Source organism: Falco biarmicus, chromosome 6, assembly GCF_023638135.1.
Source record: "Falco biarmicus isolate bFalBia1 chromosome 6, bFalBia1.pri, whole genome shotgun sequence".
NCBI classification, from domain to species: Eukaryota; Metazoa; Chordata; class Aves; order Falconiformes; family Falconidae; genus Falco; species Falco biarmicus.
Window position 1 is genome coordinate 28,118,395 of NC_079293.1, and position 24,423 is coordinate 28,142,817.

General features: G+C 43.1%; 1 protein-coding gene across 2 annotated transcripts in view; it reads right to left on the reverse strand.

Annotated features, from left to right (window-relative positions):
• ADAM17 (ADAM metallopeptidase domain 17) overlaps positions 1 to 23,341 on the reverse strand; it is a 35,295-nt gene extending 11,954 nt beyond the window's left edge. Inside the window, exons 1-10 of one of the 2 annotated variants that reach the window (XM_056343011.1) lie at positions 23,091 to 23,341; positions 11,498 to 11,630; positions 9,932 to 10,065; positions 8,909 to 8,997; positions 6,653 to 6,821; positions 5,685 to 5,815; positions 3,840 to 3,929; positions 2,652 to 2,765; positions 1,971 to 2,115; positions 1,354 to 1,442 (exon numbers count right to left, since the gene is read on the reverse strand). In XM_056343011.1, the coding sequence (XP_056198986.1) occupies positions 1,354 to 1,442; positions 1,971 to 2,115; positions 2,652 to 2,765; positions 3,840 to 3,929; positions 5,685 to 5,815; positions 6,653 to 6,821; positions 8,909 to 8,997; positions 9,932 to 10,065; positions 11,498 to 11,630; positions 23,091 to 23,187 (1,191 nt within the window). In that variant the 5' untranslated portion in view covers positions 23,188 to 23,341. Of the gene's footprint in view, positions 1 to 1,353; positions 1,443 to 1,970; positions 2,116 to 2,651; positions 2,766 to 3,839; positions 3,930 to 5,684; positions 5,816 to 6,652; positions 6,822 to 8,908; positions 8,998 to 9,931; positions 10,066 to 11,497; positions 11,631 to 22,278; positions 22,301 to 23,090 lie in introns of those variants that run through there. The other variant, XM_056343012.1, reaches the window with a different exon arrangement.
• Between the last annotated feature and the right edge of the window lie 1,082 nt (positions 23,342 to 24,423).

The following is a 24,423-nucleotide window of genomic DNA, read 5'->3' on the forward strand; positions in this document are numbered from 1 at the left end:
ACAGGGAGGACCAAGTACTGCAGCGAGCAGCACCAATGTCTGTGTCTAGGCATAGCTAATGCAAGAGCCAGAGACAGGAGAGCTGCCCAGACATCACTCCTGTGCTTCACTGTGTTTAATTTGGGGAAGGATTTTTAAGCAGGGTTTTGGTTTTGTTTCAGGGGTTTTTGGTGTTTTTTATTTTTTGTTTGTTTGTTTTTAACACAATTGGCCACCATACAGCACTTTTCCTGTGGAAACCAATCCGTAATGCTCCCGCTGCCTCATCCCAAGCTCTGTGCCTGCTGCTGGGAAGACAGCAAACAATCTCCTTTGTAATCCAAGACAGAACTGCAGCTTGGAGATTGAACAATGAATGCAAATAGCATGGCAACAGCTAGAGCTCTTTGTCAACATCCCTCTAGCACAAAGCTTCACTGTCTTTTTTTTCTAGTTTCTTGACAGCTTCTGTGCCAAGTTTTAGCTCACACATCAATTACAAATTCCCTTTATAATCAGGCTACAGAAAAGCACAGCTAAGTCATCTGAAGTCAACAGAAGAGAAATATGCCCAACTGCAAAGATCTGGTAGATGCAAACACAGGCACTGCTCTGGTACAAGTGAGACAAAGCTCATATTCAGGCCTTTATATATCTACTATCTTATCAAGTATGGGGAAAAAAAAAATCCAGACAGCAACAATTTACATTAGGCTTAATATTAGCACTAATAAGCCCTATGCATTATACTGTTCTCTGCTCTACTTTGTCAGGACACACAGAGAAATCACGTAGAGGAATTTCACTAAAAGGCCCAAACTAAAACTAGTTTGCCTGCACTACTTTCACTGCTTTACCTTGCAAATGAACTGACCAAGTGTACACAATCATCCAACTGCATGTTTTAGGTGCCTGTAGTAGCAAACACATGAGTCTTTTCTTATTTGAGTCAGCAGACTGATTTTATTCTTAATGTAAGGTTACTTGTACAATACTGCTTGTTCTGTTTGAGGGTTTGGTTGTTTTGGGGTGTTTTGTTTTAAAGCAAAATACATTTAGATTTCATCTTTATATATCAAAACCTTGTTTATATCTGGACAACTATAGCTCCTATTACACGCTAGCTATGTTTCCTCATTCCTGTTTTGCAGTGAATTCAATCTTCCAATTCAGTCCTGATTCCCCTTTGTCAGCAAGAACAAAACCCAATGATTTTGGTTTTACGACCTACATCCTTGTCCCCAGGGACCTGACTTATCAGAAAGCCAGCAGCTTGTTTCTGAGAGGGCACAGAAGCTTGTCAAAATCCCATGGCACACATCACCAACACACATACACATACAGCAGACTGTGCAGAGGAGGACACTCTCCTACCTTTGTGAGGATCGTCTTCCCGTAGTTCTTGGTGCTGGTTAAGCCACTGTTCAGATAGATGTCCTTCTTTGCAATTTGACTATAATAAGCTAGAGAAGTGAGAAATAAACAACAACTGACAAACATTTTTCTTGGGTTTCAAGGGTTTTGCGGGGAGAGAGAGGGATCCTTGTTTGGGGAAAGGAATAGCTTTATCGTTCTCATAGGCTCACCCATGAGACCCTGTCTCTTGCCAGTTTTTGGAGCAGGGAATCTTTCAAGCACAGCACAAACAGCTCGTGTATTGCAGTAAAGGGCAAAATATAAGAAATTTCCAAGATATCGGCATCTGACACTCCTGAACCACTGCAAGATGCATTCAGACAAAGCAGCCCGTGGTTCAGGGTTTGTTCTAGCCAGCTTGTTCACACCAGATAGCTTAGTGACTTTTATCCTTCCCTCCTTTCTTCTTCCAGCTCCAGCCAAGAGAATGGTCATCTACTCTATCCAAAAACCAGTAACTAGAGTCTAGGCAAACAATACATCATGCTCTGTGAGAGCTGGAGAAGAGGATTAAATGCAAATAACAGGAACTAGCTTCCAACCTACAACTGGGATGGAAGAAAAAGAAGCCTTGCCTTTAGGACAAATGCCACCATGGCTGTTAGATCTGGGAGAGCCAACGTAAGCCAGTCCAAGTGTTCCCATGTCAAAATCTTGATACGTGAAGAGATGAGCAAGGCACACATGAGCTGCTTTCTCCGCAATATCAAAGCTAAATTGCTTTAAAAAAAAAAAAAGAAAAATTAAATCTTTATAAGACACTTCACAGTGCATACTACAAGTCTAAAGGTAAGAACATTTATCTAATAAGCCAGACAAGCACCTCCTAGATCTGGTTCAGTCAGAAAAAAGCAGCCGTTTAGCTGTCCTACAGAGCTGTAGAAAATTAAATGAGTACCCAAGTACATCGTATGCATTCATTTACATAATTTGTCTGTTCATTTCCCCTTTTCACACAGAGGGGAAAACCAAGTACAATAATTTGATGAAGGTCACAAGGCAGCCCGTCTCAGGGCCAGAGATATCAGGACTGCCTTTCTGACTCAGGCCACATATTAATAACACTAATTGGTGTGTGCTCTGTAATTATGCAACGGAGCCCTTTACCATGGGCTACAGGGCACATCAGCTAGTTTGCCTTTGTGTAACATCTACACGTCATGCAAAGTAGAAGGGTTTAGTCTGTTACCACAGAGCAGCTGTATGAATGAGTAATTCTCTGCAAGGGGCACAAATTTTTAAGGGTTACAACTTACCTCTAGCAGCATTTTCACATCCCAGGCATCTTTCTTATCATCTGGGTAACTTTTTGCCATATTGTAATGCTTTTCTCCAGGTTTTACAAGATTTGGCTCATTGTGGATGATAATCTACATTTCCAAAAGGGCAACAACAATGTAGAGGAATTCTGGTCAATTTCATAGCTACAGAAAAGCTTTCACTGTAATTTTAAATGTCTCAATAGAATTGCAAGGAGAAAAACTCAAACTCGTCATGCTTCTAATGCTAACTTCAGCCTCTGCTAGTTAAGATACACCAACTACAACATAAGTAGCTACACCAGCCTTTTCACAGGACAACATCAACAGTTTTCTTTGTAACACTATACACTGAGATGCATGCTACTCTATCAAAAAAAACAAATACAACCAGGATTTATACCTAGCATAAATAACCCCAAACCATTTCAGAGTTCTAGTTAACCAAAACACAGTTTAAAGGACTGCCACTTTCCCAGTAACCTAGAATTAGTGCATCACGTTCTTTCCCCCTCCCTGCCCAACTAACCCTTCTTCTTTGTTCCTGCCGACCTTTTTCCAGCACGGAGGCAGCTAGCTTAGCTTGTACCATTAGTAGTCTCCACGTTCCACACCACAACTCTTGCAGTACTCTGAGCTGGTGGAGTCCTCTTTTTTTAATGCCCTTTTCCAGAGTTCTGTGCACTAACATTCAGAAGCCATCATATAAACTGAAGTCACTACATCCCCTGCATCTACCTTACACCAGCCTCTACACTATCATATCTAAGGCAGTCATTAAAGCTCTTCAGGCAGGATTTGCGGGTTTGGCCCATTCAGGCTTCGTAAGTTAAGCACTGGCCATAGACACAAACATTAAATACATGCATAAGAGTATGTCTGACAGAAACAAGAACTGCTCATATTCAGGGGAAAAAAAAACCACTTTAAAATTGAGATTAAATATGGAAAGATTCTCCCAGAAAATGCCCATCTCAAACCCTGCAAGGAACTGAAAATGGGCATGCCGTGTCAGACCATTACTGCCACCGCTGGCAAGATGGTATTTCAGAGTGCTCTTGGCTGGAGTTAATGTAGGATTTGATTATTTTAGTTCTAATGCAGATAAAATTATCAGAAACCCTGATATCTAAACCATGTTCTTATCCTTTAAATTGGAAACTCTCTGCATAGTTCAGTGAATACCTGCTCTATCTGTATGCCGTACCCATTGAAGGCTCCATTGTCCCAGGAAGTGTTTCGGTAGATGTCATCTACTCTGTCTATCAATTCAATCTGCATAGAAAAGAAAAACGAGTTACTTAGTTCCAAGTTTTCATGCAATGAAGATCAAGGCACTCAGAGAAGCTGCAACATACTTATCTAGAAACACTTGCTTCAAATTAAAAATTGAACCTCATATAACATAACAGACATACTCACTGATCCAAAACTAACAGTACTTGGATCCAGACAGTATTATCAAATATCCTTGAAAATTTTCCATCATAAAAAAGCAGTACAAACTTTCCCACTTATCACCCTTGTTTAGGTAGAGAGATTAATATTAAAGAACAAGACATCTTGGGAAACACTTCACTCATATACTCATTTTCCAGGTTTATTTAGGGGAAGGACAGAGGAGGGAGCGGAAGGACAGAGGAGGGAGCTGTTTCTACTGCTTTGTTTTAGCATGACGCTTACCTAGTTTAACTGACCCCTGAGGCTTGCTTCCCTCTCCCAGTCAAAAACCTATTATTTTCCCCATTACAATTCAAACACAAGGTTCTCATCAGTGCTCACTATCAATACCTCCCTTTTCAAGCTGTTCTCATCTTCTCAAAAACTACCAAACTTGCAAAATGAACGAGAAGTTACAATCAGAGCCACTTGATAGTAGTTTATGTTTTAGTTTCCCAATCACTGTGCTGTTAACAGTACGTATCTATCCAGGAAACAGAACAGCAGGTTAGCCTCAGCACGTCAGATGCTGAGATAATAGCATCTCTGCAAACACAGGAATTGAGGCTCCATCACCTGGGGAATGTAAACATTTCTGGGAACAGAAAGGTCAAAAAGCAAGCAAAGGTGGAACAGAGTGATTAGCATTTCAAAGATTCAGGCTCAGAAAGAGACTTTTGACAAACAACAGACCTCCAAGAATTATTTCATTTGGTTTTTGTCTCCAGCCCCCAAACCCACCCTCTCCACTGCTGCCAAAAGTCTGTGGGCAGGCGTTCTGTTTCACAAAAACTTGTCAGATAGACAACTGGTTTTGGTTGGGTTACTTGGTAACCGGTACCCATGATGGAGCCCTGCTTTCCCAAGAGTGGCTTGGGAAAACCCCTGCCTGCTGATGAGAAGTAGTGAATCAATTTCTTTTCTTTGCTTGTATGCACAGGTTTTACTTTACCTATTAAACTATTATTATCTCAACCCACCAGCTGTCTCACCTTTACCCTTCCAATTCTCTCCTGATCCCAACTCTATCCTCATCCCACCCAGCAGACTGAGCAAGTGGCTGGGTGGGGCCGAGCTGCCTGCTGGGGTTAACCCACAACACCCATGTACAACCAAACAAATTGTTTACTGCACCCGCTTCTAATTTTATCATTCTGAACAGAGGATTCTGAAATAACTAGGGGGGGGGCAGGGGGAGGAATCTAAACAAGTTGCTTGTGCCACTCATGAGCTTTAAACATGCTAGAACTTTAAAGATACCTGGATTGTTTGCAGGAGATTTCAAAATCCAGATTCTGAAGCTCCGACTGGAAAAAAAATTCTTAGGCAGCAAATAGCACAGCCGCAAGAAGTATGTGAAGGGAAAGGATTTGTTTATAAGTGAAACGTGAAGACTACTTAACTACACTATCACCAGTATAAAGTATTTTTAAGGTTTGATTTAGCACTTTCCCAGGTAAAAAGCACACACAGCCATGAGATGTAAATCCATTATGCTGTACAAAGTAGTATAAAGTGTATGTTAACTACTGAATTAACTTTTTTTCCTGCATTTATTCCAGCAAATTGTAACAGAGTATATTTACATACCAAATAATTTATAGTGGTACTCTCTTCCCCACGGCCCATGTACTTGAAAAAGCGATGATCTGCCACTACCAACATCTTGCATGTGTTTTTGGAGCTCTCTGGAACAGCTCTTTTCTTCCGATGGATGCTTGCTAGTGTGAACATTTTAAATACAATTAAATAAACACTCAGTTAAAACTGACACTGCTGTGTCTATTATCCTTATTTAAGACACGAATGTGAGTTTGGGTGGGTTTTTGTGGGGAGAATAGGGATGTTTAGTTTGGGGTCAGTTTGTTGGATTTTATTTTTTTTATAACTACTCCTAAATTTTTTCTTCATAGCAGTCTTCAAACTTGTTGTAAGGAGAGGAGTGTACAGCAGTGTAATAGAGTTATTCAATAAATATACCTATAGAGCTTTTACGGTCATAACCTCAGCCTCAACGCCTCTCCTCCTCCTGCTCCTAGTCATCATCCCAACCTCAGCTGACAAACCCAAAGGACAGAGGAAAGAGAGAGACTAAAAACTCTGAAAAACCCATCATAGCTGAAGATGGATGCTTTGAGTGACCACCGAGGCCAAACTGGTCCTGCTGCACAGTGCACAGAAGTACAGAGTTGTTTCAGTGTTCACCTTAGAAAGCGTACCTCCATTGCTGCCAGCTATCACAACAGACACTACTCAGGCCTGATGAAACAGGTTCCTCTCCTTAGCCTACACGCTGGTAGGGTGACACATCCTTTCAACAAGCCAGGAAGAAACACGCCCTGAGCGACAGTTTCTTCCTTTCATCAGTTGTTGGGGCTTTTTTGGATGGGGAACAAGCATGAGGAGGAGTGCTGCTTCCCCCCCCCCCCCCCCCCCAATGAATTTAAAGAGCTAATAGTTAAACTAGAAGCAGCAACACAGATTATTGCCCAGGTTCTGATCTTATTGGCCAACACAGCCAGAAGGGCTCTGCTCTCCCAAGGGACAGGCGCACTCACCTTCATTTTCCTTCCGGTCTTCCAATCCTTTTGGCAATAATTCTTCTTCGTTCAGCTTTAAATAACCACACACTTTGGGGGATTGCAATCTTGAGAAATCTTTAATATCTCCAGATCTGTAGACCAGCAGCCTTTCATCTTGCACATTTTCTACAAATCTCCACAGTGGCTGACAGCACAGGAAGAACCAAAATGCAATTAGTTAGGAGCACAGTGAAAACAAAGACTAAGTCTATGTAAGTAAAAAATTATACGTATGCACCATCAGTTCTCCACAGCTTTACGTATACACACACAAACACATTGACTACAATAATTTCACCCACAGCAGTAAGCCTACTGATAAAACTACATCCACAAGAAAGCCAACAGAATACAACTCTTTCATGCTACACATGCATCCAAGAATCTATCATCATCTCCAAGTGGTGGCAGCTACCTGATAAGGCTGTAGAAGACAGAATTTTTCTTCCCCTCTAGAATATGAGCAAGCTGAGGAGGCATCTCAAGGCTCCTCCGCTCCCTCCATAACAGTATAAAGACTGGCACAGCCAGGGTGGAGATGCTTAAACTATGCTAACACATACACTGAGCAGAAGCACAGGAGCTGGCAGATAACAGAGTATTTAATATTTAAGTGTACAGCAGAACACAGTCTTCAAGGCAGAAGGCAGGCTCTTCAACATTCAATAGCTACCCACGTCACTTAGAAGTATGAAAACTTCCCCAAAACCAAAGAAAGCAAGGAAACCACGAAACCCCAATGTAAGACGCTAATTCCCACAGCAGATGCATAAGAACCGTGTTTTTTCTTTACTGACACATCCCTATTATTATCTGTATATAAGAGCTCACAGCACCACCACCAAATACAACACAGACAGGGTCTGTTCTTTGTGCAAGGCCAAGTAGCATAGACTGCCCACATCCACAATGCAGAGCACCTGGGTCTGGGTCTCCTCTGGCCCTTCGTTGTCTCAAGCTGAAAGAGAACTGCTTGCTATTTAGAATACTGTGCTTTCATTCACAGCAAAAAGGTCCTGAAACACAAAGGCTGTGCCAGCCCAGCAGCCACACGTCTGCTGCACAAAACTGAGGGAACGTGCTTTGCACCCTAGGGCAAGGTGTGCGGACACCACGAGTTTATACGAAGGTACTCAGCCTTTCTGAATGGTACAGGAGAACCACGAAAACAAAGACAGACAATGACAGAGCATGCTGCCTTTTGAGAATATTCTCTGGCACACACCACCTCTGACTGCGCATGGGCATTGTCACATCCATGGCTGGTTAGGGGCCAAAGTTGACCCGGGGAGGCTAATAGCTAAGCAGCATGGGCAAGCTGGAGCCTCCATGCCATTGCCTGCCTTTGTTTAGCTGTACAGACACAGCCAACAAAGAGCAAGGGGGATGGCTGTGTGGAGAACAGAGACATGCTTACATTACTCTGAACCACAAACACAAAAATGCTTTCAATCACAATCAAACAGCTACTATATGCTCTTAATGTAAAACACAAGTACAGTGGTTTGGGTGTTCTAGTCACATTTTTGTTCTTTAACATGACTGGATTTCCCAGGTTTACCCATAATTCTGCATATCCTTGGGTTTCGAGACAATTACAATATCCATATAACACGCAGCCATAATAACTGTTATTCAGCCATTCTAATACAGCTTGCGCGTGGGAATATACTGCACTGAACAACTCATTAGGATAGTCTCTAATTATATATTTGTTGAATATGGTTTTTAAACCAATGGTTTAAAATAACAAGCAATGAAAATGGTGAAAAACAGAAACAGGGGAGCAGGGAAAAATACCAAATTTTCCAATAAAGCTCTAAGAATGGGAAAAATTCCAAGATGTAACAAAGCCAAAATTTTAGAAAGCTCAACATTGACTCTGCTCAAAAAGCTGCACCATTTGCTATTCTAAAGGACATAATCGCCACTAATTCCTAATATTATCCATTTATGTTTCTAAAAACCTTTCCTGTTTAAAACATACCTGTGATTTATCTAAAACATGCAAATGTCAGAGAACATCACTCACTAATAAAACTCAACGCTTGCAAAAGTCAAATTGGTTTCACATTTCTCTCCCTCCTTGCCCCAAAATAAACACCGCCACCAAGTCTATTTTGAGCTACAGAGGTGTCAACGTGACGAGCTAGAAAGAGAAACACCCACAGGGGAAAAAAAAACCAACAAAGAAATTATTGTTTGAATATAGCTTTCAGCAGTAAAGCATACCTCGATATTGTATTCTTCTCCATCAGTACTGATCCTCACTGTAAAATCTTCATTGCCAATATGTGCCACAACCTTGGAATTATGCTCTCCTTTAACATAAGCAAGGAAAATATAAATTAATTCAGCTCTATTTGCATGCACTCCTGCACAGACACTGCTTGTTGGATTTTTATAATTGTTTCTAAACTTCATGCCAAATTACTTTCCTCAGTCTCTGAAGAACACTATACTGTCCAGTTTAAAGAAAAAAAAAGAAATGAACCAGCACTCCCCCGCAATCTTAACCTCCCAATGGTCATAGTCATCAAGACTCAGATTTAATTGCTAATTTTGCAGAAAGTGCTGAAACCACTCTGGGGGTTAGTAATGGGACACAGAATATTTCTGCCAACAAAAGCAGCTGGCATCTTACTGCTATCAGCCAGCAGTTTCATGGCGTCAGCCTGCATTCCAGTGGAAAAGACTTCCGCCACATCACATAGGCAACATGAAAATCAAAACAACTTAGCAGAAGCTTTAGTGCTGGACTAAAGTGGAGTAAGACACTCTTTCTTTACAGAAAAGTAATCTGTGAAGAACCATCTGAAAGCGTTTTAATATAACAATCTGCACAACACTGCATCACCACTACCTGGGCTTTGTGTTCTGGGACAAGGAACATTCACGTCCTACATTCCAGTTGGAATTAAAGCTACCACCATCATTGAAAAAAAAAAATAAATCACAAGCTGCTGCTTCAGTAAATTATACCTTTGCATTCTGCCAAACTAAACAGAAGAGTCCTATCTTAGAACCTTAATGCAGTAGCTCAAAAAACCCCACCATGCACCAAACCTAAAAAAACCCACCACAAACCCACCACAAAAACAAAACCAGAAAACCCAAGGGGCAAGAAAATTAAGTTTACTTTTCATCCTAACCATATCTGGTGAAAATGAGGGCAACACACCATTTACTTTGGTCAAGATACTTGTGCAAAGCTGTGCTTTCTCAGCACTGACGCAGTGTCTAGTCCATACTAACCAACAACATGTCCAGTGAAAAAGTCTTGCCATTGAACACTGTATTCCTTTTCCTTGCCTTCACCATCCACAATTAATGCTTGAAATTTTTCTGAAAAGTGTTCAGCAGTTGCAGTTAAGTATAATTTAAAGTGCCTGTAAAAGAATTTACTTCCATTTATTTTTAAGCAAAGTATACACGTAACACATACATCCAGTCTCCATTTTACTGAGAGTCCAAAAGAAGTTAGAACACATGACCTCCGATAAGGAGGCTACAAAAACATACACCGTGTAATTCATAACTGCAAATATCTTTAAAGAGTCAAAGATGTTAATAAAAAAAAAAAACCAAACAAAATCCAAAACAGTCACAGTTTGCTCATGATGCACCTTCTCCATGTGCAGTCCAGCAAAAACAGCTACTGGTAACGATTTAAAGAAAATCAGACCACAGAATTTGTTCATTTATTTTAAATTAAATTACAGTTCTTATTTTCTGAAATAATACAGTCAGAAGACCATAAAGAGAAACTTGAACTCTGCATATTTTTATGATATATTGTCACAAAAACTAAAGGCTATCCCAAGAAGTAGAGAACCTTCCGTGGAAGGAGCCTCAAGGACTTTTGGTTTATGTGGGCTTTGAGTCAAAGATTTTTGGCATGGCCCTCTGCAATTATTCTGTGATTATCACTGGCAGTATCGCAACCTCACGATAAAGTCAGGGTGCACGAGGCAGTGCAAAACAGGAACAGCCAGATATTTGATCCCATTAACCTTTTATACTTGGTACTTAAACATTACCCCCTCCAAATGTTTAGAGATTCAACAACAACGCACAACAACTTGCGTGACAATTGTAGTTGGAGATGACAGACAGGGAAAGGCACATGAGAGCACAGTAGACAAAGACATCAGATGACCAAAATCAACCTATACTTGTTAATACAAAGTGTTATTCTCACTCTGCTCTCCCATTTTGGGTTCACCATTTCAACACTCGGAGCACTTGACTGACACTCAGAATAAAATCCCAACAGCCTTCATCCCTGCTCTCTTCCACCCCTCCTTCCCCTCTCACCCGTGCTTCTATTTCCTGTCTTATTAAAAAAATGATTAAAAGAAGTGTTTCATTGAGGGGGAATTTACACTCGGTACGAAGAGGATTAAGCATTATGAAAAAAACACAACATACATCTCTTGGGCAACACAATACACGCTCCCTGAACTGAAGGCAGATTTTCAAGAACCAGAGGACGGTCGAGAAGTACGACAAAGTAGCTAGATGAGGTATGAATGGGATCCAACCCAACAAGTAGAATTGAAAGAACAGAATAGAACAGAACTAAAGCTACGAACAAAGCAACAGAATTCTTAAATCACTGTCACTTCAGCAGAATAATACAATGCAATTTTTTCTGTTTCCTCTGAGTCTCTTAAAATCATATAACCATGCAGATCACTAACTTAGAAGAACTGGACAGTCATGACAGAACACAAGACAACTATTTCTGGGTTTGGAACTGCACATTATCACAAACGGAAGGAAAATATTATGCTATTTTATTACTGATGATTTAATTACCTTTGCAGGGCTGAAAAACTTAAGAGCCTCTCTACGTGTGTCTCAGGCTGCAGATCCCTCTTCTTTAAAGAGTGTTGCTGGATGCTAGACTGAGAAAGGATGTCGTAGTCTGAAAGCATGGACTCAACTGTGTCTGGAAGAGCAACAAGGAAAGTTTTAGTTTCAACACACTCTCTATTTCACAAACGCACACCTAAACCAGCAAAACAGAACCTCTCATTTCAACAGCAAGACCACAGTCTGCTCTGATTTTAGGTTAACTATTGTACATTTCTGTAATGGCACATTTTATGTAGGCAAGTAGAAATCACAGTGTGAGACAAGGCAGGATTTGAGAGAGGCAAACAAGGAATTTAGTTCACTAATAGCAATTTTTGAGCAACCAACCCCATCATTTTTACTGCCACAGCTGTGCAGAGCTAATGCCCTCCCTGTCTGCCCCTGGAAACTAAATGGGGAAATCGTGCTCCTCACCTGCTCATCCCCTCCTGAGTCCAAGGAAGAAAATAATGTAACCTTGGAAACTTCCACCAAATTCACTGCAGATCAGAACATTTATTACCTTTCTGTCCAACAGCAGCCTTCCACTTCCTCAGAGCCGCTGATCACTAGCTTACACCACTCAGCCAACCAACATCACATTGTTTTATTGGACTTTTAAGTAAGCAGCACCACTAGTAAGCGGAGTTTTACTGCCTCTTGTGCAACAAGCCAAGGTTGCCAACCTGAACTCTAGATTGGTATAGCTCCTGAATATTTTTTTTTTTTTTTAACGTTACACTCAATACCATCATTCACCCCAAAATACGTGCCTCTAAAGACCAAGCCGCACCTGTTCAGGGCAAGGCAATCACTTTGCTTTTTTTTGAGAGGGGGCAGGTGGGGAGAATTAACCACCCACATATGTACACACATGCTTGTGTACACTGGCAGCGAGGCAGCTGCAGAAACAAAGATGACCCTCACAGCCCTCTCGGTCCTGCACCAGACCCACGAGCGGTGATGGACAGGTGACACGGCTGCCTTCTCATGCAGCAGAAGCCATGGAGCAGTGGCTCCCAGGCTTCTTCCACCTGGCTGCCCCTCCCCTGGCATTAAGCAACACAGGAAGGGCAGTGCAGCTGCAATTTCTTGATTTCTGTTTACAACCCACAGGTTGAGAGAACCTGCAACCAATTACCACGTGTTTCAGGTTATAGGCAAAGGCAAGTTTCCATCACTTGTTTTTGTGTTGTGGGTTTTTCCCCCCATTCTGTGCCCAGTTGTTGCATGCCTGACAGCGCCTTCATCATTAGCTTGCCACATGCTGCAGAGCTGGTTCACTATAGCCACACAGTACGCAACTACCTAAAACTCCTCAAAGCATCCTTTTTCTTGAAGAAGCCCATTATAACTCATTGCTCCTGGTCTGACACCTGCCCTCATCCAGAACCGCTTGGGAGGAGGGTAGGGACAGGCAGGGAAAATTAATTGTGACAAAAAAAACCCTCATTAAACTGTCTAGTCCTGAATTTTTTCAATTAAACCTGAGATTCTTTCAACACACTCAGCTAGAGCAGACTCCTCGATTGAAGTGAACGTGGATACACAGGACACTAAACATTGGTTCATGATACAGAGGAAGCGTGTGGTATGTGGGCCATGAAGCAAGAGAGGTGTGGTACCACTGCTGCTCTGCTCGAGGACCTACTGACACGGGGACTTACCAAGCACAAGATCTGCCCGAGGGGCACAACCCCAGCTGTGAAACACTACTCCTTCTGCCCCTTTCCACCTCTGCCTGAAACCAGCCCAGAACCAGGGGAAGGTCATGCCAAAGAGCAAGACGCAGCTGTCACTGCAGCCAAGACAAAATGTCTCAGTTTCACAGCAAGAGAACTGAGAAGTCTGCCAAAGAAATCAATTTTATTTTATTTGGTAGGCAAGAACTTCAGAAGTCCTGCTTCACCTCAAGGCACACACAAACACCCTTCTGGAAATGCCTCACAGGGACACAGGAAGGGTAGTAAGAACAAGACCTACAGAGCGCTGAAGATGAGTAAGATGATTCTGTTAAACTAACGCATGAAACACAGGACACTCCTAGTTCCTGTAACCCTGAAACAAGAATGCACTTGTTCGCATTTCCTCTTAACCTTCCTAAATTTGTTTGCTTTTGATTTTACTTGCAACATAAGTAAAGACTCTAGGCATAAATCTGTGAACTGATTCAGGGACAGACAGATGCGGAAAAAAATACATTGGTAACACTTAAAATTTTTTCAGTACAATTTTCATACTGTGAAAATGAATTCACGATCATGGCTTACTGAAAATAAAAGATGAAATGTCATTATTTTAAACAAAATACAGAACTGTACAGGGGCCAACTGTACAGCAGTCTGTGGATGGAAGCCACAGCAAGCATATACTCGACTACTTTTTGTTCAAGTTTAATAATCTTTCTGGCATTCCTTCCTCATTATCTTCACTATGGTCCAAGAATCATTTCCCAGGGGCTTCAACAGCACCAAGCTGACTCAGGTTTTCCTAAACCACTTTCCCGTGGTTCCTTCCCTCCCAACCCCTCCTAGATTTCTGCATTCCTCTCTTTTTGGAGAAGGACACCCTAATTTCATCCTGATAGTCCAAATATTTATTTATTTGTGATGACCAGCCTTCACTTCATTGCAACTTCTCTCCTGGATGGGGACTTCCCCAGAACATACACATCCCAGGTCTGGAACAGAAACGGGGAAGGAATATCGGTGACAAAGACAATACCGCAAAGCTCTCAAGAAGAAATCCACAGCAGGGACTCTCGCCCTGCCCCCAACTTTGAACTCATCAACTGTTTCCTCCTTTCATCTCACTTCAAGGCTAAAACCCTACTGCCACTAGACTTCACAATTTAGCACAGGAAAGTATCTTTTGGATAAATTATGGTCGGTACCCATTGCAGCAGGCCACCCCAGCAGCAGCACAGAGCTCAAAAATGTGCTGGGCAACAGCTTAGCTCACTGAGTGGAGGCCACTACGTATACTTCAAAAGAAGAGGTTTCTCTCCAAGTGCTCAACTACCAGTTCAAATACCAATGGCATCCTTCTCCAACCAGCTCAGCTTTCATAACCAGAACAGTAAATTCCCATGATCTCATGCCCAATCTATTGCCTAGAAAGCAACAAGTCAATGTGGCAAGTCAGCCATTTCATAAGCATTTTTTTGCACTGCATTATTTATAGAAAGGTAAGCTTATCTAGAAGCATGATGTTTTAACCCAGAAGATACAATATTTTTTAAAAACTCTTCACAATTATCCCACGATAGAAAATATCTCTACTTAAAACACAAGATCCAACAATACTTAAAAAAATATTACTTTCAGGATTTAAAAATGGCCACAAGAGTACCAGAGAGGTTTGCAGGAATGCCTGCAGTTATTTCTCCAACCATCCCAAAGGGAATAAAAGCAGAAATAGATCTCCTGTCAAAAGGCACTGGGATGGGATGACAAGCCTACAGAGAGTAGTCCTACAATAAGCACAGCAAACACACTTGGTGAGGATTTTGCAGTGTGACTGTTAAATCATTGGCGTCTCCCAGACTGAAAAAAGGGCTCTAGCCTGTGTGGCACTTGTTAACTACAACCCATGTACTGATCTCCAGCCGATTTCCAATGTTTATCAAACACCTACCAAAAGCTTGTGAGCAGCTAACTAATAAGAGTTTTTCTGGTTCAGCGGGGGAGCGCCTGAATGGTTGAAGGTCTCTGTATTCACTATTGTTACTATTTCTGGTTGTATTCTCCAAATTATGCTGCTCTTCACATATTAAAATATTTTAACTAAAGTAACCAAATATAGTCACTTCAAATATAATTCACAGCCTCAGTCTGAATTTGGACCAGGAAACACAGACTGGAGTCTTTCCAACCTTAACCATATGAGCTAAAGCAGGTCTCCATCACCCTAAATAAAACAGCTGCCCTCGTGTTTGTGGTAACAGCCGGTTACTGGCTGCGATATAGTGGGATCGTCTGACAGAAGCACCATTCCAGGGAGTGCTAAGGTAGAAGGCAAATACATTCATATCTCAACTGAGCACTCAGATGGTCTTCACCAGCCAGGAGGTGATGCAGTCATGCCTAAATGTGTATGTGTACCTTCTCTTAACAGTTTACACTGCTTTTAGGAGACTGTTGATGAAGAGGATGTGTTGAGAAGTTCCATCTGTGGGAACGCTGTTCCCCAACAGCTCATTACACGTGCTGTTACATCTTTCTCTGGTGCATCTGGTACAGAGCCATTGCCAAAGACAGAAAAAGTGAACTGAAACATTTATCCCACGTGAAACAGCCCATGCTTTTAACAGTTTAGATTAATCATTTACTTGTTTCCACCAAAGAGTGGCTGCTGGTTTGCTCATTCGGTATATGTGAACAGAAGAACCTGTGTGAGAAACAGGTTCAAAGTAAGAACCAAATGTACGTCAGCCTGCTTATAAACGGTAACAGGATAAAGGTTTACACTCTGTTTAAACACATTTCTAGACAAACCTGTTAGTAAGAACAGCCAGCCACGTCAGCATTGCTGAGTGTTTTAAAAGGCATGTTTTTGACTTGATCCCAACTGCACCAAACTTGCTAAACCATGTGAGAAAACAAGGTGCCTGAATTCAGTTAGTCACCAGTACAGCACAGACAAAGCCTCGGGGTACAGATACACAGACCTCACACTGGGAGGCAAGGTAGGCTGCTGATTTACTGTCTACCAGCTACTCCATGGTATACTTTCCCTGCAGTTACACAGGGTAAACTACTCTCTACTCACCACACGTTCAGAGGCACCAGCAATGGAAACCATGGAAAAGCTAACAGCTTACAAAACCCCCTTTAGCTCACCTCAGGAAAAACTTGTTTATATAGCTGAACCCTTCCTACTACTCCAAAGTTTTTTGCTTACAGTAAGACACACATCTGTTTCTGGACAGTGTATTTCCTTAAGGGTGCAAATTGTTTAGCAGAAGCTGTACAGGTAATTAAACTGCTCTTTCTAGTGGTTTTCAATACAGCTGAATACCCCCAATGTTTCCTACATGTTACCCCACACACTTGCAACCTTGCAAATTTTCTTCTTCACTAAACACATCTTAAATGGGGATCACTGAGAACAAAATTTATTGTTGGATCTACTTGATTCAGTAACTCAGTCTATCCTATTAGTGAAAGCAGAAAGCACATTCTGAAGAAAAAAAAAAAAAAAAGAATGCAACATCCTGCTCAAATACTGACATTACAAAAAATAAGGAAGGCCACTGAATGAACATCTTCATATTCAAAGTAAAACAAGGGCAATACAGCTTTTTCACCTTAAACCTGAACAGCATCATAAGACTCGATGCTTAAAAAAAACCCTAAAAAACCCAACCCAAACCAAAAATCACATGCTTCCATATATCCTGCAGAAAGAAGAGCCAAGTCACAGGATGTAGTGTTCTCTGGAAACAGATCATTTGTCTGGCTCTCCAAAAACTGTCAGCCTTAATACTCTGCTTAGGTACCACACCACAAAATCCTGCTGTGGCACAAAGTAAGTTTGAGTGCAGCTGACTCCAGGTGAAGACTAATTACTGCCTGGACTACACTTGTGAGACCAATCCCTTCTCCCCATCTGACTGCATCTCTTCTTGTGGATACGACTTCAGATTCGCTCAGACATGACCTTCCAAAATTCAAGGCACATCACAGGTACTGAGGGGGGAAGGACTTTCATGATTTCAGTAACAATCTGAAAAAGTGAGAAAGGAAACCAAGGAATGCAAGGGATACCATGTTCTCATTCAGCACCTCAGTAATTATGGATCAACATTGAGTGGGTGGCAGCTGTAGGTGCCTCCCTGCATAAAAGAGCCCCCTTCCCTTCCTACCCCCCACTCCATATACCTACACATGTTAAAAATGCAAGTATCAAGGAAGGGAAAAAATACAAATAATGCACACATCCTAAGAGCAGCACAGGAAAACAGGGATGGATATTGTGAAGAGATGCAGGACACAAGTGACATAAACATGGGCAGTACAGTCACATACATCGGTAAGAACAAAAGACATCGGGAAGACCATCAGAACCATTGAGAATGTTGCAGGATATCCCCAACATAAGCAGGTTTCAGTGTGGCATATGGACTCTGTAGAACAGGACAGCAGGATATACTGCTCTTTGTTAAAGAAACTTGCCTCTCCTTTAACCTTTTATTACACACAACAAAGGACCTCCCTCGATCAGTCTGGGAAACAGGCAAACTCAGAGTCCTGTGATTTATAAAAAAGTTGGGGAAAAATAAACTATCTGTTTATAACAGAAGTTAGACATAAACTTCTATTTCAAAGATAAATCTCTACTGTCTACTAAACACACAATTAAATCCTGGTGTAACATTAAGAGAACTCTGCACTGAAGAGCTGGCTGGCTGTGCTTCCTCACTTGGCCCTTCCAGACAGAGCAGAAAGCTATGCTGGGGCTTCTGCACACACACACAAAAATTCCAGAGCAGCAGAAGCATGAAGCTGAGATGAGTCACTGCTGCTATCAGCACGAACAGCAGCAGTGAAGCTGTCAGTTTTTACAGTGGGGGGGAACGGAAAATAAAACCACCCCAAATCTTAAATGCAAACAAGAATTTTACTTTCTGGCTGCTTAGAGGACAGACCATATTGGCACTACTGAAAACCATACTCGCTGAGCACTTGATTACGTTCCCATTACAAAAATCTTGCAATAGTTAAGGGTAACTCTTAATAATTAGTCTAATCTAGTGTTGATGTTCTTCCCTTTGTTGACTTTGAGTACTTCTCAGGAATTACACTTTTATCACTTTTTTTTTCAGTTGGCAATGGAAACATTGACTGATTCACACAAACAAAAGAAAACAAACCCAACAAAACTACTTTAAAACCTTGGTATTAAGTACTTCCACAGAATAGATATTAGCAATCCACAACCCCAAAATCACACTGACAATTTGAATTCAGTAAGGCTGCGACTACATGAAACATTTGCTGTTTATATGGAGACACAGTGTAAGAAGACTATCACCTACCCTGTAATACCACCTATAGAAACACTGCATCTACAAATTCCTGCAATGATTTCAAAACAATCCCACCACATCCTGGGCAGGTAGCACATGCTGCAGCATACTGTTATTAGGCTGTGTGTTCTTGGAATCTCCTCCTTGGCCTGGCGAGCTACACACCAAACCTCCAGCTTGCAGAGTCAGACTGCAAAACTAGCTCAACCCAAAACAGTTGTCTCCCTTCAAAGGATATTAAAATGGGATAAGAAACAGTAACAAAAATGGCAGACTATGGCAGGGAAACGAGACATCTGGCCCTTACCTGGGTTTTGCCTTAGTCTCCAACACACTTCAATCCAGAAGGATAAAGTTTAATCTTGCATAAGGATTCTGTCACCAATTATCTCACTGCATGCTCTTGACACCGAGCTAAACTTCCAGCCCCTTAAACTCTTTGGCAGCCATTTACATTCCTAGCCTCACAGACTTCCTGCATTTTGTCACACGTGTGAAGCAGAATTCAAAACTGACTGCAAATGACGTTAAGCTGCCCTCTGTATCACTTGGGTCCCCCAATTTATTCACCAACACCACATTTGTTTTTTCCACTTAACAACTTGTAAATTCTATTTTTTTCAAGTGCATTACGTAAGTCTGTTTAAAATGGGTCATTATTTCAGCTCATTTTGTGTTCTGCATTATTTGAGCACTGTGGAGAAAAAACAATTCAGGCCCAGGTTAGCTGCCTCAGATTTTATTAGTGCAATACAGCAGGTAGAAAAAGACCACCAGCGAGTGATTCAAAGAATATCATCCATCCAGGAAGGAACAGCTATCTTACTTCTTTCAGTTCCCTGCCTAGCTTGTGATTAAAAAAAAAAATCTCATTCAAAACAGATTAAGTAAGACACATTTTACATACAGACTCTACTCTGGGCAATCCTGGATGCATGCTGCTTAGTTGCTGCAGACTACTAATACCACTGTGTTGTAAAACAGATTCAAGCAGTTCTTTAGACACATTCAGAGATACGTTCAACAGCACTGAAACTCAGTATTTGCAGTGTTACTCTTCTCAAGTACATTAGACCCTGTTATCATCCAGATATGTCTGAGCTCCAAGACAAACAGCATTAATATTTAATAGTTATAAAAGGTTATCTTCAGAGATAAACAAGAGGGATAAAATTTTTAAAAGCATTGACATTATTTTTTCAGAGGCAAAACTATAATAACAGTCATTGTATTGACTAGTAGAGTTACACTTCTCCCAGAAATTAATTCCTGCTGCCAACATTATTAAAAAGAGCTTCCAGATCATCTAAAGGCAAACTGAGGTGGACACCATCCTACCTTCATCCCTCACCTTGAGCACAATGACTACCACCCCCCAACACACAGGGCAGGTACTTGGACAATCATGCTGTAAGGTAGTCCAGGGAGCGGACACCACAAACAGAAAACACCCGAAAGCAGACACACTACACCTTATGGAAAAAAAGCAATCAGCTTCTAGGCAGCTTAGCTCCACGAATGTGCTCGCAGGAATGGGGAAGGGATCAGAAAGCTGAGGCCAGGATTGTGGCAGTCCCGATTTAGATCTGTTTAGCCTGCTGGAGCACCACACCCTAAGATTACTTCAGCTCAAAAATGCTGGGAAACGACCCGCGTCTTTTATCTCCTTATTCTACTCCTTGTCAAATTCTGTTTCTCACTGTATAATCATTTTTTTCCTTCCTGAAAAACTGAACTTACAGAGAAACAAGCAAGAAAGTTCTTAATAGAAATCACAAAATGGTAATCCTTGAAACTTCCTTAGATACTGCTCGCCAGAAATCTGATTTCAGTTCACGAAACAAAAGCTGTGGTTAAACAGAGCTCTCAAAATAGCAAAGTTGAAGTTATCAGAAGGAAAAGATAATATTTCAGAAAACCAAGCTGTGTGTAAGATGAAGACAACAGAACTCCAGCAAAGTATGAACCTAAAACCACAGTAAAGTAGGCAAAGATCTTTTGAAGAGCAGCTTGTAAAAGGCATAAAGCTAATACTTGAAATGGCTTTTTCTGTATCAAAAGAAACCACTCAGCTAAATAATCAAAGGGACTTTTAAAACAAGTAAGCTGTAAGTACAGCTCCAAGAACAAATGCTTAAGGCCAGTACCAAAACATAAAAGAATAGCTGACATGAGCATTTACTGCAGAGACCAAAAAAATCCCCAAAAGCTTGCCTTGATAGGATGATTCTAAAGACCTACCTCCAAGACTCAAGAAAAGGGGCTTTATAACAAGGAGGGGAAAAAAAAAAAAAAGGCAATAAGTCAACAGGACATAAATGTATAAACCCAAGAGTTATAAAGATTTGAAAAAATTAACCTGGTCAACTACTAATCATGGTATGCAAGTACAGTGCCACTGGTCTTGCTGGAGGTGGCCTGAAAAGTGGTAAGTACAAGACCAATTTCCACTCCAGGTATCACCTAGAGGCCTAATCAACAAATACACTCAGTGCCCCTACCTGAAAAACTGGTAATAATAACAAAGTGTGAATTACTAGACCTGTGGCTGCCCCATATATATTAGTGTTTTGAAAGACTGAAGTGTGTGGATAAACGTAACACAATTAATGGAGCACACCTGGATTTTTCAAGCTCCCTCATGAAATGCTTTTATATATTTACTGAACAACAGAACAAAACGTTTGATGACATTCAGTGTGTGAACATGTGAAATAACATGAGGAAAATAAAACCTCCATGTTATCTATGCAACAAAGTACTTCAGCATAGTTACTGCCACTCACAAAATAAAAAATAAAAAAAATTAAAAGAAAAGAGATCTCGGAGTAACTATTAAACAACAAAAAAAGGCCACAAAATAGTCAGAAAGAAAACAAACCCGAAAGCATTCAATCACTATAAAACCATGGTACCTTTGCATCACAAATACTGCTTTGCAGTCCTGGTCACACATCTCAAATAAGTAAGAATAAAAATCCGATACAAATAGAAAGTATACAGACAAAAGTAATAAAGATCAATAAAGTAATTTTTCCCTCGATACTAAGAATTATTATATAGACCATGATTTTCCCACTGGGGAAGAAAAATATTAAATAGGAGACAAATTACATAGGTCTGTAAGTCACTAAAGGTGTGAAATTAATAATTCTTCCATATTGACCATTTCTGACAATAGAAATGGTCAAAGTTTAGAAACAGAAGAAAGGACTTCTTCCTCTACGCAGTATTCCGTAAAATTGAAGAGCTCATAGTCCAGGCATGGTGCTACAGAGGCCAAGAATACAAAAGCTGTTAGATAAAGGAGCTATGATTTGTGTAACCTTTAGAAGGCATAAAAATCTGATGGCCCAAGACACAATCTCTGTATGAGGAGCTCCCTGGCCTGCCTGATGTTGAAAGGACACGCTATGTTTGTTCTGTCTCTGTTACGCTTCCAGGAGCATCCACAAATGAACCCCATCCTTCCCAGCTTCCTGCAGTCACCAGCTGCTGAGATCTGCACAGAACCACAGGCCCACCTCAGGTGTGGGAGAGGAGGGCAGAGGCACAGCCATCAGGATGTCTGCTGAGAGATCTAAGCAAGCAAAGGGAACAAGCACTCGCCACCGGCCACTCCAACTGGAGACAGGACATCTGACTGGGTAAGACACAACCACTGCCTCTCGCAAGAGCTCAACTGCCATTTCAGCGATAAGCTTTTGCTTACCAAACATAACTTTGCAACTTCGTCATTCTGAAGTAAAAGTTTAGGTGCAAAACTAAGTGTAGGGAAGTTAAATAAAGCAACGGTTCTCCGGGTTAAGCTTTTCTAGAAGCCACATTCAGCTCCAATAGCTTCAGGCTCTCTCTGCACTGGTGCCTCTCCACCCAGGACTGTGATGAAGCCATTTGTACGATTATCCTGCCTCAATTCAACACAAACTCTTGGGAGAAAAGCTCGTTTAGCAGACCTCAATGTGAAGATAAAGTGGTCACATCACACACGGCCCCCGCAGAGAGCAACGACCGCGAACCCCAACGCCGCCTCCAGCTGAGGGGGGGCCCGGGCGCCCCCCACCCCCACCCCACAGGCCGGCAGGGGCGCAGCCGCGGCCTTGCCCGCCGCCGAGGGCCGCCCCCCAGCAGGGCGCACGGCCAGGCCGCAGAGCCCCTTCCTCCCCATCGCCTCACGGCACCGGCCCTGCCCCACCGCCCTCCCCCCTCTCCCGCACCGCTGACCCCCGGCAGGGTGGCCGCGCCCCCGCCGCGCGGCGGTGACGTCTCCCCCACCGCTACCCCTGGCCTGCTGCGCCCCTCTCCCCCCGGTTTCCCCCACCCCTCAGCGGTCTCTCCCTCAGCCCACCGCTCCTTTCGGTAGCGGGGAGCCCCTGTCCTCCCCCCGCCTCTCAGCAGCGGTCTCTCCACATCCCACGTACCCCATCGCCACCCCTCGGCAGAGGCGCCCCCCCCCGCCCCGCGGCAGTGGTCTCTCCCTCACACCCTCTGCCGCGGCTGCCGTGGTCTCGCCCTGCCCCTTACCGTAGCGCTGCCGGCGCGGCGGGCGCCCCAGCGCCTCCAGCCCGCCCGGCCCCCACAGCAACACCAGGGCAGGGACCAGCCACAGTCGGAGCCTCATGGTCCGGGCGCGGCTCCCTCCCGCACCGTCCGCCCGCTACGTTCGCTCACATCCGGTCGGGGGCGCTTCGCCCTCCGCCCGCCCGCGGCCCCTCGCGCCGTGCCGGGCCCGCCGCCCTCCTGGGCCCGCACCCGGAAGCGCGGCGGCCGCCCGCGGAGCATTGTGGGTGCAGGCGGGGCCGCCATCTTAGGCGGCGGGGGCGGGCGCTGAAGGGAGGCGAGGCCCGGCCCGGGGCCTGGCGGTGGCGGGGCCGCAGTGGGGGCAGCCCGCCCTCGGTGCGGCGTGGGAGGCGTCACCGCGGCTGCTCTCTCTCTCCGGGGCCGGAGGGCGTGAGGCGCTGGTTGCCCCGTCCCGCCACCCAGGGGCACTCGCTTTCCTGGGGCATCCTCGCCGCGGCGCCCTCACTGCTGTGCCCGAGGGCGAGTGGGCCTCCCGTCTGCCTCCCGGGAAGGAGGGCAGGGAGGGGGCGCCGTGTTTCTGCAGGCCCCTTTGGGGTGAGCTGGGGATGCAGGCCTGCGCGGGGCGGGGGGGGGGACGACTCCAGCGCTCCCGCATCTTCTCACATGCACAGTGATGTCTCTTACAGTTGCGTGTGCAGCTCGCAGGAGACAGGTTTTTCTCACTTCGTGCAGGTGACTTTACTAGGCAACTTTACTTGGATTTGTGTGGCTCTTAGCACGACTGAGGATTGTGGTACTTGATATAAATAATGACTCCGTGAGTCAACTGTTCCCAAACAGCACACCTTACTTCAATAAAAACACAGGGAAAACATACTTGAGTTACAGCTGCACTGTAGCGTGCCAGTTTTCTGGAATTGGCTTGATCTCTTAACCTATTTGCAGATGCCTCTAGCAAAGATGATGGCAAGTAATGCAGTCAGCAAAAATGGAGAAAAATTGACAGAGTCACCCATCCTGCTTTTTGCCGCACTGCTCATTAGTTACCCTGAAATAATGAAATAGCTATAGCATGAATAAAATTACTCAATTTTTTATAAGAACATAAGGACTGACACGGTGCTTAAACCAAGAGTGTACATATGTCTTCCCGTTTCTTGTATCCAAGGTTGGGAAGATTATAAGAGGCCAAACTGCTGGTGAAGCTTCCAGTGGGTCTGCTTTGAATTTCCAACAGTTTACATCTACTGACTCTAAATCAGAAGCCTTGGCTTGTTCCTTAGCAGCTCACAATGTATCTCCTCTAGATGTGCATCCACTTGACCCTCTACTGCTT